At 36.2% G+C, this 16,721-nt stretch overlaps 1 protein-coding gene across 1 annotated transcript in view; it reads right to left on the reverse strand.

Annotated features, from left to right (window-relative positions):
• PCNX1 (pecanex 1) overlaps positions 1-16,721 on the reverse strand; it is a 219,248-nt gene that overhangs the window by 101,378 nt on the left and 101,149 nt on the right. Inside the window, 1 exon segment of the mRNA XM_036737003.1 lies at positions 15,804-15,988. Within this exon segment, the coding sequence (XP_036592898.1) occupies positions 15,804-15,988 (185 nt within the window).

A 16,721-nucleotide genomic window follows, 5' to 3' on the forward strand; every position in this document is an offset into this window, starting at 1 on the left:
AGGGGGCAGTGGGAGGGGGTGGGTGATATCTGAACTGTTTAAGAGAGGGAAGAATACACAGTCACACAGAGTAGGGTACAGAATTTCATCTTAGCCAGTAGAAGGGAAAAAGCAAGGGGGATTTAGAGGGAGGATATATCAAGGGAGGCATTAATCATAAGCAAAAGATACCCATATAGAGAGAACAGGGCAAAAAAGAGAAAGAAAAATATAAGAACAGGATGGATGCCCTGTAGAGGGCAATAGCATTCTCTAGTTCCTCGGACTCCTAGGAGTCATCCTGGATTCCTCATTCTCTCTCACTCCACCCCAGCTGATACCCAGTCTTCCTGATTTCAAGTTCAGCTTTGCAACATCTTTCCAATATGCCCTTTTGCTTATCTGACATTGCCACCACTTTCGTGCAGGCTATAAACATCTCAAGCCTTCATCACTATAAAAGTAGGGTGTGCCTGCCTGAATTCTTGCCCCACTCCCATTCACCCTCCCTTCAGCCACCAAGTGATTTCCCTAAAGTGAAATTTGTTACCCACCAATTCAATAAATTCCATTGGCTCCCTATTGCCTCCAGGATCAAAACAAAATCCTCTGTTTGGAACTGAAAGCCCTTTATAACCTATCTCCCTTCTACCTTTCCAGTCTTCTTACATAAAATCTTGTTGAAAATCTCATTTCTTGAAAATACGCATTTTTGCCTGTGTCCAGACTTTAGGAACACCCTGTACACAGTTAGCAATCATAACTGTGAATGTGAATGGGAGAAACTCACCAATAAAGTGAAAGAGGATAGCAGAATGGCCTATAAACCAAAATCAAATAATATGTTGTTTTCAAGAAACACATTTGAGACAGAAAAATACACAGAGTTTATTAGGCGCTATTTTGCCCAATTATAGGCCAATAAAATTAATCATCTAAATGAAATGGATGAATACGTACAAAGATATAAATTGTCCAGATTTATGGAACGTAATAAATAACCCTTAGAAAAATAAATTGAATAGGCCACAAATAAACTTCCAAAGAAAGAAACCCCAGTACAAACTGTATTTTCCTTTTAAAGATTATATCTTTCAGGGGCTTAAATAAAAGGTTTCTACTATAGTTAAACATATTTAAATGATATTGAGGTGCCTATTGTGACTGATGTGTTTAGTTGTAACAAAATAAACTGATTAAAATTTTTAAAAAATATAGCAAAGAAAACTTTACAAAGTATTCAGATAGGAGGAAGAAGAATCAAGAGAGACAGTTACAAAAACCTAGAGGGAAGAGAGAACGCAGGAGAGGTGGTGATCATCCATGTCAAAGGTTGCAGAGAGGTCAAGAAGCATGAAGACTAAGAAAAGGCCATTTAATCAGACAATTAAGAGATCATTGGATAAATTTGGAATAGTTTAAATTGAATGATGAGGTCAGAAGCCAGAATGTTTAGAAGTAAAAGAAAAGAAAGTAGGGAAAGGGAAGGGAAGAGAATTTGTATTTATTAAATGCCTACTCTGGCACAGATAGATTTCTCTGGTTCAGAAGTTCACAAACTTATTTGGCCTACTGCCCTCTTTAGAAAAAAAAATTACTCAGCACCGCCCCCCCCCCCCGAAAATCTACTTTCTTTAACCCTTTAACAGTTTTTTTAAAATTTGTCATTTCAAAAAAAAATTATACATTTATATCTATATTTTAAATGCCGCATTTTAAATCTAATCATTTATTGTAAACTTGTGGGGGTTTTTCCTGCACTGAAATTTTCACACTCACCTGCTAACACTTGCTTGTTGATACCTTGTTGGCAGTCTTGACCACTTATAAGTTTAACTTGCATTTTGTGTTTATTTGCAAAATAACGTAATCACCACAATTTTAACTCTGTCAACAACAAATGAAATGTATGGTTTTTCAAAATTTTTCTTCTCTTCTTTCTTTATGCTTCCACCACCCCGTTATATTTATTCAACACCCCCCAATTGCACCCGCAGCTGCCACTGCCCCCTGGATCGTTTCAGTGCCCCACAGGAGGCTGTATTGTCCATTTTGGAAACATATGCTCTAGTTTATCCAAGAAAGAAAGGACACGTACTGGGCAACAGATCATAAAAATGGTTGAATAAAGCAAAAGTTTTTATGCAAATTAGGAGACATATTTGTAGGCAGCAAGGAAGAAACCAATAATTGGACGCTTAAGATTAGAGAGAGATTGGGGTTGATAATGAGGGCAATCTGCTGAAGCAGAAGGGAAAGAATAGGTTCAAAACTACATGCAAAATTTCCTTGGCAAGAAGGGCTACCTCTTGATTCAAGACTAAACTAAAGGAGGAGATAATGGAGGAAGGTAACACAGGGATACCAGGTAAGGGAAAGAGAAGAGAAAGAGCTCTCAGTGAATGGCCTCAGTATTTTTGGTGAAGTATTCAACTCAAAGAGTGAAAGGAAGGGATGCTGTGGAAGACTTGAGTAGGATGAAACAGTTTGCCATAGCTTCTCTGGCGAGACAGAACTGGCACACTTTTGTGATGTTTCTCCAGCTTCATTCAGCAGCAGGTAAATGGGAGGAAAGGTGGCGGATGGCGAGAATAATTCAGAATTAGGCACTGAAAATGTATGATCAGCAACAGCATGAGGGAGCAAGGGATTTGACAGTATAGGATAGTGTCGAGATGAACTAGCTCACCAATAATTCTAGACAGGGAAAGAAGAGGGACTCAATATTTATCAAGAGCCTACTAGGAGTCATCGATGTTTATCCTTTGTTCTAGAAGAAGACCATGACATCAGGAAGGTGATGCCATGACTTGAAAGTGAATTAAGTGAGGGAGGGCTGTGCAAAGTCACCAGCCTCACTCTCTCCTCCGGAGCCATCTAGACCCAGTGACAAGATATAGATCAAGACAACTAGGTATCAGGCACTATACTAAGCACAGTGGGATACAAAGAAAGGCAAGACAGATTCTGTCCTCAAGAGGCTCATAATCTAATGGGGGAAGACAACACATAAAAAGAAGCTTAAAAGTGGGCTTTGGGGGTGGGGGAGAAGAGAAGGAAGTGCTGCAGCCCAGTGGGAAATGAGGAGATGGCTGCCCTTTTTGCCCTCCTTTTAAGGAGGATGTGGGAGAAGTTTTCTGATATACGCCTTCCAACTTCTCTAATCAGAGCCAAGGACAGGCCCAAAGGGAAGGGTGAACTGAGGAAGTGTGTTTTAGAGCTGATGTTATCTTGGCAGGAAACTAAGTTTTTGAAGACCATGATTAAGTACAGGAGAACCACTGGTGGGAGATGATGAAGTGGATACCCTGGGTCTTCTCCTTAGATGAAGGATATGTGAGTTTTTGGAGACAATGGTGAAGTCGAGAGTTGATGGCCAAAGAACGTAGGTATAGCGAATGAAGGTCCTGGTGAGGACAAGAAACAGAGTGGGGTACCAGCATGGGAAAAGATGGAAAGATAAAAAAAAGATCAAAGGAATTTCAGAGTCTATGTACATGAAAATGGACCATTTGTGGGTGACAAAAGGATCAAAAGTATGAACTAAGTAAAATGAGGTAATAGGGTATTTAGTTGAAGCACCTCAAGCAGAAGTAGAGTGAAAAGACAGTGAGTCAGGCAATGAATTTATTTCTGTAGAAAGAAGAATGCCCTGGAGGTTGCTAGATAATGGCCAACAGGAAGGGGTTTAGGACAACTTCAAAGAAGAAGTTATTGTTGAATGACTGTGGAAGAGGAAAGAGGCTGATAAAGGTGAGCAGGGAGTATTATGAATGCCTTGCCACTGCCAAGAAGTGTGTGTGTGTGTGTGTGTGTGTCGGGGGGAGATAAATGGAGATTGGGTGGAATAAGGGAATAAGGGAAAATACAGCCAGTACCAGAAAGTGTGGCCAGAGATTCAGTATCATTTAGGAAAGAACCAGTGAGTGCCAGATTTCTCCTTCCAGAAAAATGACTATAATAACTAAACTAAAGAGAGATTATTTTATCTATTATTTTATTTATTTTAAGAAGGAAGATAAAAAACCAAATGAATGATGCAAAATGGTTTAATTTTATGTATTTCCCTTGATCCTATTCAATTTTTCCCCCATTCTTTGCTCCTCCTCTTATTTACACAGAAAAGGGATGAGGTGTGTGTGTGTGTGTGTGTGTGTGTGTGTATATATATATATATATATATATCTTTTGACCCAATCATCTCCCTACTAATCTTATACTACAAAGAGATCAAAGAGGGAAAAGACCTATATATACAAAAAAAAATCTATAATAGCATCTTTGTTTATAACAAAAACTACAAAGTAGGTAGTCATAAATTGGGAAAAGACTGAAGAAATTATGGTGTATGAATAAGTAATGGAATATTATTGTGCTATAAGAAATGACAAAATGGGCTGGTTCAAAGAAACCTTGTTGCTGCATGGCAAAGTGGGGAGAACAAATTATATAATGACTACAACATTATAAAGGGAAAGAACTGAAAAAGATTTAATAATTATGATAAATAGAATGGGACCAATCATAATTCTAAAAGACTGATAATAAATCATAGTTCCCACTTCTTGGCATAGAGGTAGAAGACAAGACATATAAAATGAGCCAATTTCTGAAATGGCAAATCCATGTGTAGATTTATCACGGGTGTCTATACTTTTTTATCACAAGCGAGGGTTTTTTGTGGGGTACGGGGAGTTGGAAGGAGAAGGGGGATAATTATAGTGATAATAAATATGGAAGAAAAGTGTCAATGAATCATTAAAAATAAATAGAAGGAAACTCAGAAGGACACACAGACAAGCAGCTCAGTGTTCCAAGTATCATCATAAATATGGAATATGGGGAGAGGAGGAGAACAGGGAGAGAATCAAGCTGTATGTAGTGAAGAGTCATAGTTTCATAAGCAGGAAAAAAAAGATGTATCAGCATCTTAAGCATTTAAAAACATGCTACTTTCCTGGATAACCTGACGCCAACAGTGAGGCTTCATGGTGTATCTCTATAAAAAAAATGAACATACTTCATTTCCCGCAGGTCCTCTACTTGACTGACTGTATGAACAAACATCATATTACCCCATGACATGCCCTCTCCCCTACTTCTCAGCTTGCTTTTGTGTGTTGTCTTCCCTCATTAGATTTTTAAGCTCCCTGAAGGAAAGGATAATCTTCCTTTTTTATTTGTATTCCCATTGCTTGACACGTTTGCCTGGCATGCAGCAGATAGTTAATAAATGTTTATTGTCTAACTTATACAAAAAGGAACAGAATATATTCTTCTAATTCTTTTATTTGGTAATTCTAGTAAGTCAAGTAGTTTTGAAATTTAATTCGAATAAAAATTTCAGGAAATTAGATTTAAGCCATTGCTTTTTACTTAAATGGGGGGGGGAGGTGTCAGAAAAAGAATACTGATATATTTTTTAAAAAACAACATTTACAAAGTAATAGAATTATAATTTATTTCAGGTTACTGTGCTTTATAAAAAGAAGAGAATCGAAAGGGTAAAGTTGTAAACTGATACAGAAAGATTCCAATCGTAATTACATTGAATATACTCTTAAGAAAAAAAGAAAGTCCAATTTTTGTCTATACAGATTTAAGAAAACTTGGTTGGATTTATATGAAGGCACATTAACCATCTCAAATGCAAAATGAAAGACCACCAATAGTGAAATACTGCCTTATGCCATAAGAACACTTACTTTAAAACTGACCTGTCTCACTACATTTTGATAAGGACAACACAATTCACTATACTTAGGATGACAGACAGAGAGCTATAAAGGCTCTATCTCAGAACTAGCCCAACCCTCTAATTTTAGAAATGAAAAAACGGAGGCACAGACAGGTGAATGACTTGCCCAACAATGCCACACAAATGGTTCAGAGGCAGGGTTTGAACCCATGTTCACTGACTCCAAAGGAAATTTGGATACCAACAAAATAAAATCAGAAAGGTTAATGGAATTTTTAGGTAGAAGATTTACAACAATAATTGATTATGAGATGTTGCCTACAAAGGGAATTTAAATGTAGCAAGTTAACTCTTAGTCTCATTGCTTCAGTCTAAATCATTGAATTTTAAATGTCAGTTGATGTCTTAAAAAAAAAAAAGCTAAAATTATTCAAAACCATTTGGTTGAGGTCTAAACTCCTACATTCTTTTTTCTTTTTTTCAGGGGTGGATAGGAATATAGGGTCAATCTGTGATTACATTTACATAAGTAGCTTCCTGTATGAAAACTCCTTCCCTCATTGCACCTGTAATTTTCAGTCTTATAAACAAATATATCTGAGGCACTGAGAGATTAAGTGATTTGACCATGGTTACAAAGCTATTATTTGCCAGGGGAAGAATCTGAACCCAGGTCTTCCAGACACCAAGGACTACCTATGTCATATAGTTCTCTCTTTTTGCTGGTAATAATCAGACTAGACAAAAGTTTACTTAATTATGCTTGCATTCTGGAAAATCTAATCCCATCACTACTCTGACATATATTATTTATTATATAAGAACTTAAGTACTATAGCAAATGCAAAGCCCCAGAGCAAATAACAGCTCTTACAAAAACAGAGATATTTTAACATTTTAGAATTTATCTAGATTATACAGACATTGGGTACTGGTGAATCACATGGAAGATTTACTTGGTGCTCCTTCTGCTACACACAGAACTAGAAGAAGGGAAGGTCTTTCTATTTATATTATTTATACTATGGTCATGGAGATTGAACAGACCTAAATATTAAATGAGTCTCCATTCCATACCATTTTCCCTTTCCCAGATCAAGACAAAAATCTACCCTTTAGGTTTCAATATGAAGTTCAATTCTGTATTTGCTAAACCATATTCAGTGAATTTCAATCTTGAATTGATTATTATAGGCTATTTTGACTGATATGTTATCTCTCTTGTCATACTTGAAGTTCTAGGTGGTTTTAAGACTAAAGTCCATTATTTGCCTCTGTAAAATCCTTCTGATCCTTCTCAAGACACTCAAAATTGGGAAAGAAGCCTGCCCTTCTCTATAACAGATGTAGTCCATAAATTTAAATGAAAAGAACTGATAATTTACAATTTATCCAGTATATAGCTTGTTTGCACAGTTATTTGTATATTGCCTCCAACATTAGATTAAGAGTTCCTTGAGAATGCAGAGACTATCTTTACCTTTCTTGGAATGCTGAGGGCATAGCACAGGACCTGACATTGATTTACCTACATCTTTTAACAGTAGAGATGTGCAATGGAAAGTGAGATAATAAACAGGCTAGCAGATGACTAAAGGAAATCTCCATCTCCTTTGTTAATAATAGAACTGTGGTTGTTTTTTTTGAAAGGCATGGATTTTGGGAAAATGGTGGTAATCACTGAAGAACTGACGCTTATACTTTGTGGGAGGATAAATCTAGGTGGGCGAGAGGAATGCCAGGAGCAAGAAGACCAGCCAAAGCTTTGCTGGTATCTCCATTCCCATATATGCTCCATCTGTCTGTTAGGGACCCACTCTGTACAATCTACTGCATGAATGTAGACCAGATACTGCCAAGGAATCTCACTCAGCCACCCCACAATCTCTCCTAAAGCATGTCTGGTTATTTAGATATTCAAAGTTACCTGCTACAACCACCTAAAATTCTTTCTGTAAAGCAATAACAACTGTACAATTGCAGAAATAAAAGTTTTATGAAAAGAAGTTATTGATGCTATTAAGTACTTTCCCAAAACCTCTCTACATTTCTGTTTGAGATATAATTAAATGGGAGCAGCTAGGTGGTGCAATGAATAGAACACTGGCTTTGGAGTCAGGAGGACCTGAGTTCAAATTCAGCCTCAGACACTTGACACTTACTAGCTATGTGACCCTGGGCAAGTTACTTAAGCCCGATTGAAGAGAGGAATGGGGGAGGGGAGGGGTAGAGAGAGAGAGAGGGGGAGAGGGAGAGAGAGAGAGAGAGACACTGAGAGAGAGAGGGAGAGGGAGAGGGAGGGAGAAAGAATTAAATATTTTCATTTATTGACAAGTTTAAAATTTTTTTAAACTTTATCTGTATTTCCTATCACCCTCCAAATAGAAAACATATATACCTATCACCCTAACAAATAGAAAACATAAATAAGCACTTTTAGTTCTTCAAAGTGATATTGAGTTTTGATATACATCTGAACATCTTAGGTCAAAAGTGTAAAATATTTTTTATTTAGTTCATGACAAACTGTGGGCCATGATACAAGGATGTTTACTAGAACATGTAAATATTTGTGAAGCTCTTCATGTTACATGAGAAATGCATAAAGTATGAAGTTTAGAGAGGCTTATTTGCTTCAAATATGAAACCAAAGCTAAGTTCTATTTCAACACCATATTACTGGGTTGACAGATGAGTATTCAGAGAAGGCAATAAAATTATTTTAGATATTGACCTTATAAAAACAATTTTAAAAGTCAGAAGTTGAAATTCATAACTTACGATCTAAACTTCAGAGAATGATAGATCAGTATTTCAAATAATCATAGACTTAAAATTGGAAAAAAGCGTGGAGGTCAGCTAATCCAACTCCTCCTTTTTACATGTGAGGAAACCAAGGCCCAGAGTTTAACTATGAAATAGCAGCTTCACCAAAAGAGGACAAGGTGCTCCTTGTTTTCAATTAACCCTTCTTCTGAAAGCTCACTATTCCTCACAGATCTCTTCATCAAAAGAATGTCTCAAAGAATGCCTTATCAACTACTCTCATGTGAATAAATGGATTTTAAAAAAATGTATCAACGCACTCAAAATAAAAAGGCCCAACAAAATCAACTAGAAAGGTACTCCCTGTGGAGATTATTTACAATGGCATACATTCCAGTCTTTGGTCCCAACTAAAAGTTGGAGCTAATGTGAAAGCTGGTAAACTACTCTTCATTCACTATCCACTAATTGCCTCTATGAGTAATACAGGAAAAGAGCCCAAGATTACTTTTTTTTTCTCTACTGTATTATGTCCTGGTCACAAGAAAAGAGTTTAATTCTTTTACCGCATCTTCAATTTATGTCTTTACATCACGAACATTTTCTTCAAAAGAACTGCAAAATCTTAAGCATGCAAGCAAAGCAGTCTTTAGAGGAAATTTTTTATCTATAACTCTATAAACTCTTTCATCAACAAAAAAGAAAAAGCACAAATCAATGAAATAGGCATACAACTTTTTAAAAAGCTAGAAAAATCAACAAATCATAAAAACCTAACTAAACATCAAAAAAGAGATTCTGAAAATCAGAGAAAAGATTAAAAAAATTGAAACCAAAAATTCTACTAAAATGATAAAACTAGTAGCTAGCTTTTGGGAAAAAAAAAAAGAAACCAGTTAAAGCCTTTTATCTAGTCTTTATTTTTTAAAGAGAAAAAAAATTGTATAAAAGAAGAGAATTCACCACAGATAAAGAATAAAAAGAAACTAAACAAGTCTTAAATGAAAGTGAGCATTTTTGCCAAACTCTCCCATGACACCCCTCTAAATAACTTAAAAAGCAGGTCAAACTTAACTATGAATGGGATACTCAAAAAAAAAACAACAAAAAAACAAACAAACAAACAAAAACAATGAGTCATTTTTCCAGCGCAAGGATGCAAAGAGAGGTCTTCAGACAAAGGTGGTGAGGTGGAAGCAGTACCAGCTGTGGGTCAGAGGCAGCCGTAGGGGCATCAAGAATACACAGCAGCTAGAGAACAATACAGGGACAGAAAATCTGGTCAGAAAGAGATTCCAGGGAACCCCTGTGCCAAAAATGGGCACAAGACTGGGTGCCATCTGACAGAACCATCACCCATCACCCAGTTTTATGGTCACCTTTGAAAACAAATTCTGAGTTTATAATAAACTTCCAAAGAAAAGCAAGCTATAAACAATGCACACTTTACAACTTTATGTGAAAAAAAGGATAAGAGCAGAAGTGGTAGGCACTGAATATGGTAAACACTTTTAATAACATTACAAAAAATAAAATTTAAATTGACAGGCAATGACTCATTTTCATGTGGGTCTCATTCCTGAACCAGCTGCCTCTATACTATTAAGTCATCAAGTCATAAGAGCAAATATCAGAATTAGTAACAGACTGGAAAACTAGTGAAAAAAATTAAAATCAAAAGAATTCTAAACTATTTTTAAAACTGATGATGAAAATTACATAATGGACAACAGAAATTACACTGACATCAATTATAATTTTAAACAGAAGTTTAACTGATGACACAACTTATGAATAATAATGAGCAGGTACTATTTCACAAAGGAAAGAGAAATAGAGCAGTGCAAAACAAGTTTTTAAACACGTAGCGAAGAGATCTAAAGAAGCAAAGGCATGAGGACTTGAATGTCCTGAACTAGACAAACATTGTGGCCCCTTCTGATTCTGAGATTCTCTAAATAAAAGGAATGAATGCTAGAAATACATAAATACACACAAAATAGCCTCACAAAGCTACAGTGCAAGAGTATTATATACAGGGGCAGCTAGGTGGAGCAATGAGTAGAGCACTGGCCCTGGAGTTGGGAGGACCTGAGTTCAAATTCGGCCTCAGACACTTGACACACTTACTAGCTTTGTGACCTTGGGCAAGCCACTTATCCCTAATTGCCCTGCCTTCCCCCCTCCAAAAACTAAAAAAGTATTATATACAGAAGGTGTATCAACTAAAAGAATACATTCTTCAGATTGTTAGCTTCTTTCAACTCAAGAAGAGGTCTCCAGTGGGTATTTTATTATATATGTTTACACAAATACATCCTAAATATTGTGAAAAATGCCCAACTGGTACTTTTTTAAGCCAATGAAACATAGAAGAATTCATTATCCCTACTGTGCCAGACAAAATCATGTTAATTTAAATACAATTTGTGCTACAGAATCCTAAAGCACAATTGTTACCTTCCTGCCATTCTAGTGAGGTCACCATCAATAAAATCCCTTGAAATGGTCAAGCACTTAATAAAAGAGTACAGCCAAAATTCTTCAGAAATATATGGCAGGAAACTGAGTTTTCCTACCAGTTTCTAGTATGAAACTGAAGTTCTGCTATTCCTTCTGTCAGTCATTTTTAATACACCACAGTACATATATATCACAGTCCTTTAACTCATAAGGTTTTTCCCTTTATTAAGGATTGCAAAGAACCCAATTCGGCAGCCTATACCACTATACATACTGATATAAGAAAACAATAACATTTCACGTGCTAGGTAGGGACTGGCATTTCATTATGCCAATAATTATGCCATCAAGACTTCAACATTAGATACTGGGTAAAGAAATCTTTGTACATAAGTAGAATAGAACATCACTGTGCTGTAAAAAACAAGGAACATGATGAATTAAAGAAGCATGTAGACTTATATGAACTGATACAAAGTGAACTAAGTGGAGCCAAGAAAATAATATACACAATGGCTAAACAGTGTAGATGGAAAGAAGAAGCACAAAACTAGTGAAAATGAATGTTGCAAAACTACAAAGAACAAGCTTTGCCCTAAAAAATAGGTATGAGAAGAAATATGCCCCTGAAGAGGTGGAGTGAGGGAGAGTCTCCTGAGTGTGAGAAATGTATGTATAAGTTTTTTTGGTGTATTGCTCAGTTTTAACCTCTCCCCCTCTTCCTCTTTATCTTAAAAAAAATTCCTTGTTTTAAGAAATGACTGTTCTGTGAGGAAAGAGAGGAAGGGATACAGGAGAAATGTAGGCAATAAAAGAACAAACGATATCAATAAAAATTTATTTAAAAAAAAAAGACGATGCTCATACAGTAAAGGATTCTTAGGTAAAGCTTCGTGGCACACCAAATACCTTTATAAGAGAAAGCTAACTAATGCTGCAATTATACCTGCTGGGATAAATGTCTCAGGATTCAAAAACAACCAAATTAACACTTTATCCTTCAGTTTACTACAGTAACCACAATGCAAAGTCTATGACACAGGGTAGTATCAAATGAAGATGCATGACAATGTTATGAATATGAATAGTCTCTGTAAAGAACTTTAGGCTCACTTAAGAAAAATATTATGAAAAGAGATGTCATTAGCTTTAAATAAAGGTACTGCTACTACTTTACTGAATATATTTGCAACTGAAAGTAACTTTGATACTTGAAAATGCATACATACCAACAGTAAAATTCTAGTTATATATTTGACTAATAACATCAAAATTAGATGCACAAATTTTTTTCTTGCTTTATAATTTTCAGAAAATACTTATTCTTAATAGGTAGTTTAAAATAAGATTCATTTGGAATACAAAAGATCTGGAATATCAAGGGAAATGATGAAAAAAAGCAAGGATGAAGAAGGAATAATACTTCTATTACTCAAACTATATTATAAAGCAGCAGTCATCAAAACCATCCAAAATTGGTCAAGAATAGAGAGGCAGAGCAATGGAACAGACTAGAAAAAGTAGATTCACAAACAGTAGAACTCAATAGACTAATGTTTGATAAAGAAGAAAACAGAAATTGCATAGGGGAAAACTCCCTGTCTGATAAAACCTACTAGGAAAACTGGAAAAGAGTCTGGCAGAAATGAAGCTTAGACCAACATCTTACACCACACTCCACAATGCATTCAAAATGGACACTTGGCCATAATATTATAGATAAAACTATTAATATATTCAAAGAAACATATCCTATATCTCTTTCAATTTTGAATAGGTGATGTTATTTTTAACCAGAGACAGAGTCAATCACAAAAGATCTATAATTACAAAAGATAAAAGAGATCACTTTGATTACTTAAAACTGAAAAGCTTCTACACAGACAATATTAATGCACCTCAAGCTAAGAAGGGAACTGGTTCAATGGGAAAAAATCTTTTTATCAAATAAGGGCTGAGGAGCCAAGATACATAAACAATTAATAAATATATATGAGATTAATAGCCATCCATCCTTCAACCAATCAATGGTCAAAGAATAAGAACAAATAGTTCTAAAAAGAACAGTCACATGAAAAAAATGCTCCAAATCACTAATAAGAAAAATGTAAATCAAAACAATCCTGAGGTTTTACCTCTCACCCTGCAAATTGGCAAAAATGAAAAAATGACAACAGTGAATGTTGTAAGAGTTGTAGAAAGATAGGCACACTAACACATTATTGATGGAGTTGTAAAATGATACAACCATTATGGAAAGAAATTTGGAATCATGCTAATAAAATGACTAACAAGGGGCTCTATTACTGGACTTACACCCAAGTAAGCTACTGTAAGAAAAAAGTCCCCATATACCGCAAAACGTTTATAGAAGCATTTTCTGTGATATCTAAGAATTGGAAGATGCCCACCAACTAGGGAATGGCTAGACCTTGAGGCCACAGGTTCCCCACCTCTGGGCTAGACAAATTGTTGCACATGAATGTAACGGAATATTACTATACTATAGGAAACTGTATTTGTGATGAGTATAGAGAAGCATGGAAGGACCTGTATGAATTGATGCAGAGTAAAGTAACTAGAAAACAATATACACAATAACTATCACAATGAAATTGGAAAAAAATGACGCACACTAAAAAATCCAAAGTAAATGTAACAAAATTATAAAACTCAAGTGAGATTCAAATGAAGATATATGAGAACACACTCCCAAGGTACCCCTCATGGAGGTGAGAGGTACACAGATATTACACATGTCATGTTTTTGGACTTTTTCAACATATCAATCAGTTCTGCTGACTTTTTTTTCCTCTCTAAAGAAGGGGAGGAGGAGGGATACTATGATGATTTAAGAAATAGATGAAGACCTGAATTCAAATCCTACCTACTGACACTAGCTATTGGACCAAGAGCAAAAATCACTTAACCTCTTTGAGCCTCAGTTTCCTCATCTATAAAATGACCTTTTCTTAATCTTTACTTCTTTTGACCTCAGCTGTCTCTGACACTGTTTATCACCCTTCCCCTCCTTGAGGGGAAAATCATTATGTCTCAAAGTGAACTCATTATCTTTCCCACTAAATCCTGCACCCTACCTTACTGTAGAGGGCAACACCATCCTCCCATTCTCTCAGGTTTACAACACAGAAGTTATCTCTCACTCCCACACCCCTCCATCCATCTGTGGCCAAGGTATGTCGATTTCACCTTTGCAGTATTTCTCAAATATGCCTCCTCTCCTCTGACACTGACACTTCTCTAGTGCAGGCCCTCACCACCTCATGTTTGGATTATTACAATAGTCTGCTGCTAAGTCTGCCTGTCTCAAGTCTCTCCCCACTCCTATCAATCCACCCTTCAGCCACCAAAGTGATTTTCCTAAAATGCCAGTCTAACCATGTTACTCTCCCCACTCACTAAACTCCAGTGGCTCTCTACTGCCTCTAGGAACAAATACAAAATACTCCATCTGGCACTCAAAGCCCTTCATAACCTAGTCCCCCACTGACATTTCCAGTCTTCTTACATCTTACTCCCCACATGTACTCTTCAATCCAGTGACACTGGCCTCCTGTCTGTTCTACAAACAAGACACTCCATCTCCCAGCTCAGGGCATTTCCTCTGGCTGTCCTCCATGCTTGTAATGTTCTCGCTCCTCTGCTCTGACTACTGACTTCCCTGGCTTCTTTTAAGTTCCAATGAAAATCTTTTACATCTTTTACAGGAAACCTTCCCCAAACCCTCTTAATCCCAGTGCCTTCTCTCTGTTAATTATTTCCTATTTATCCTGTATGCAGCTTGCTTTTTATATACTTATTTGCATGTTGTCTCCCCCATTACATTACAAGCTCTTTGAGGGCAGAGACTGTCTTTTGCCTTTTTTCTTACGCCCAGCACTGAGCACAATGCCAAGAAGGTGCTGAATAAATGTTTACTGACTGACTGGTTAATAATACCTATAGGACTTAATAAGATTAAATTTGATAATCTATGTAAGGTCTTTCCCAAATTTTCAAGCATTGTATCTGTCAATTATCATCATTATTACTTATTTGTAAAGAACTATGTAACATGTAAAACAGAATATAAACTCCTTAAGGGGGCAGAGGCTTTTAAAAAAAAAAAAACTGTCTTTGGATCCACAAGGTGGAGCAGAGCAGCACGCAGTAGAAAGAATGTTAGATCTGGAGTCTACAAACCTGGGTTCAAATCCTGTTTTCTTACTTCCTATGTGATTTTAGACAAGTCATTAAACCTTTCCAAGTCCCCATTTCCACATTTGTAAAGGGAAACAGTTAGACTAGATGCCTTTTAAAGTAACTTCTAGCTCTAAATCTACGATGGTCCTAAATGTTTACTGAATTAGAGGCCATAGATAGATCTACTAACAGAAAATTATAGGTGCAAAGAAAGGTATTTGGTATTATAATGCAATTGTAATTATCTCAGAGTATAACATTCAGGACTAGAAAAGATGATTAACCTTCACTTCAAAACATTATCTCAGGACGTGTCTCTCTTTCCCACAAGAAACAGAACTATTAAGCATTCAAGAGAACAATTCAGCATTCTTCTACAAGATATTTAAGCACTTAACTATAAAACTATTTATATTATGAGAAACCATGAAACATTAACATCAGCAAATTTTTTTTAAATGTCCCTTTACAGTGAACATGCTAGAGAGAAAAGTATGGGACAAGCGTGCAGAGAAAATGGGAGGAGAAAAGTCGTTATATTGTCCTCTTCATGCTTAACCCAAATTCTGTTCTAAGTATACCTCTATATGGTGCTGAAATGGAGCTAGGTGGAAAGTGAATTTCAGTTCATCATTACCCATTATCTGCTGCATTAAAACTTCCATGTCACCAAGGTTACATAAGGCCTGCATACCAAGTTCATGATGCAAACTGCTACCGCCTACAGCAGATGCATTGTCATGTGACGCTTCTAAGTGGACACTCCCATTTCTCACCAGCAAGGAGGCGCTAGCACTGAGCACTGCAGCCTGGGAAGGGGGACAGGACTGGACTTTGACCTGGGCTGTGGACTGCTGGCCTTGCTGACCATCTTGAAGGCTATGAAAAAACATGGATTGGGGAGACATTATAGGGAAGAATAAGATAAAACAACAGCCAGAAACGAAGCAACACAGAAAACAGATTTCAAAAGGATAAATTTATCATTAAGCATAGCATAAGAGAAAAGCCTGTGTAAAATGTGCAGGTTTTATTGCTGAAATAAATGTAAACCAGTATCTCCAGTATAGCTTGGACTAAAGAGTCACAGTTTCAGAAATCTTTTTGCTTCTTCACTGCATGCTCTTCTATATGTGGTTCACAGTATCTACATAGTATTTTGCAAATGGTAGGTAACCATTATATATTTGTTAAACTAAGGAGTTTGTTTTTGTTAACTATGTAATTTCTTCTGTTCTACAGTGTATTCTAAATAGGCACTTTAAGGAAGAAAACAGAAAAAGACAAGGAGTCTTTCCAATGTCTCCAGAAAAAAAAAATGATACATTGGAAGACAGACCTTACTTCAGGGTTCACGATCAGTTTCTAGAACAGAGATTCTTAACTTTTTTATATCATGGAATCCTTCAGAAGTACGATGAAACCTATGAACCACTTAGAAGAATATTTTTAAATGCATAAAATAAAGTACGTAGGATTACCAAAAAAAAAAAAAAAAAAGCTGGTGAAAGAAAAGATGTAATTTTTTTTTCCCATACAAGTTCATGGACACCCAACCCCAAAATATATCATACAAGTGGTCAATATAAGATACCAGGTATTCAAACTCATT

This window comes from Trichosurus vulpecula, chromosome 8 (assembly GCF_011100635.1).
Source record: "Trichosurus vulpecula isolate mTriVul1 chromosome 8, mTriVul1.pri, whole genome shotgun sequence".
Lineage (NCBI taxonomy): Eukaryota > Metazoa > Chordata > Mammalia > Diprotodontia > Phalangeridae > Trichosurus > Trichosurus vulpecula.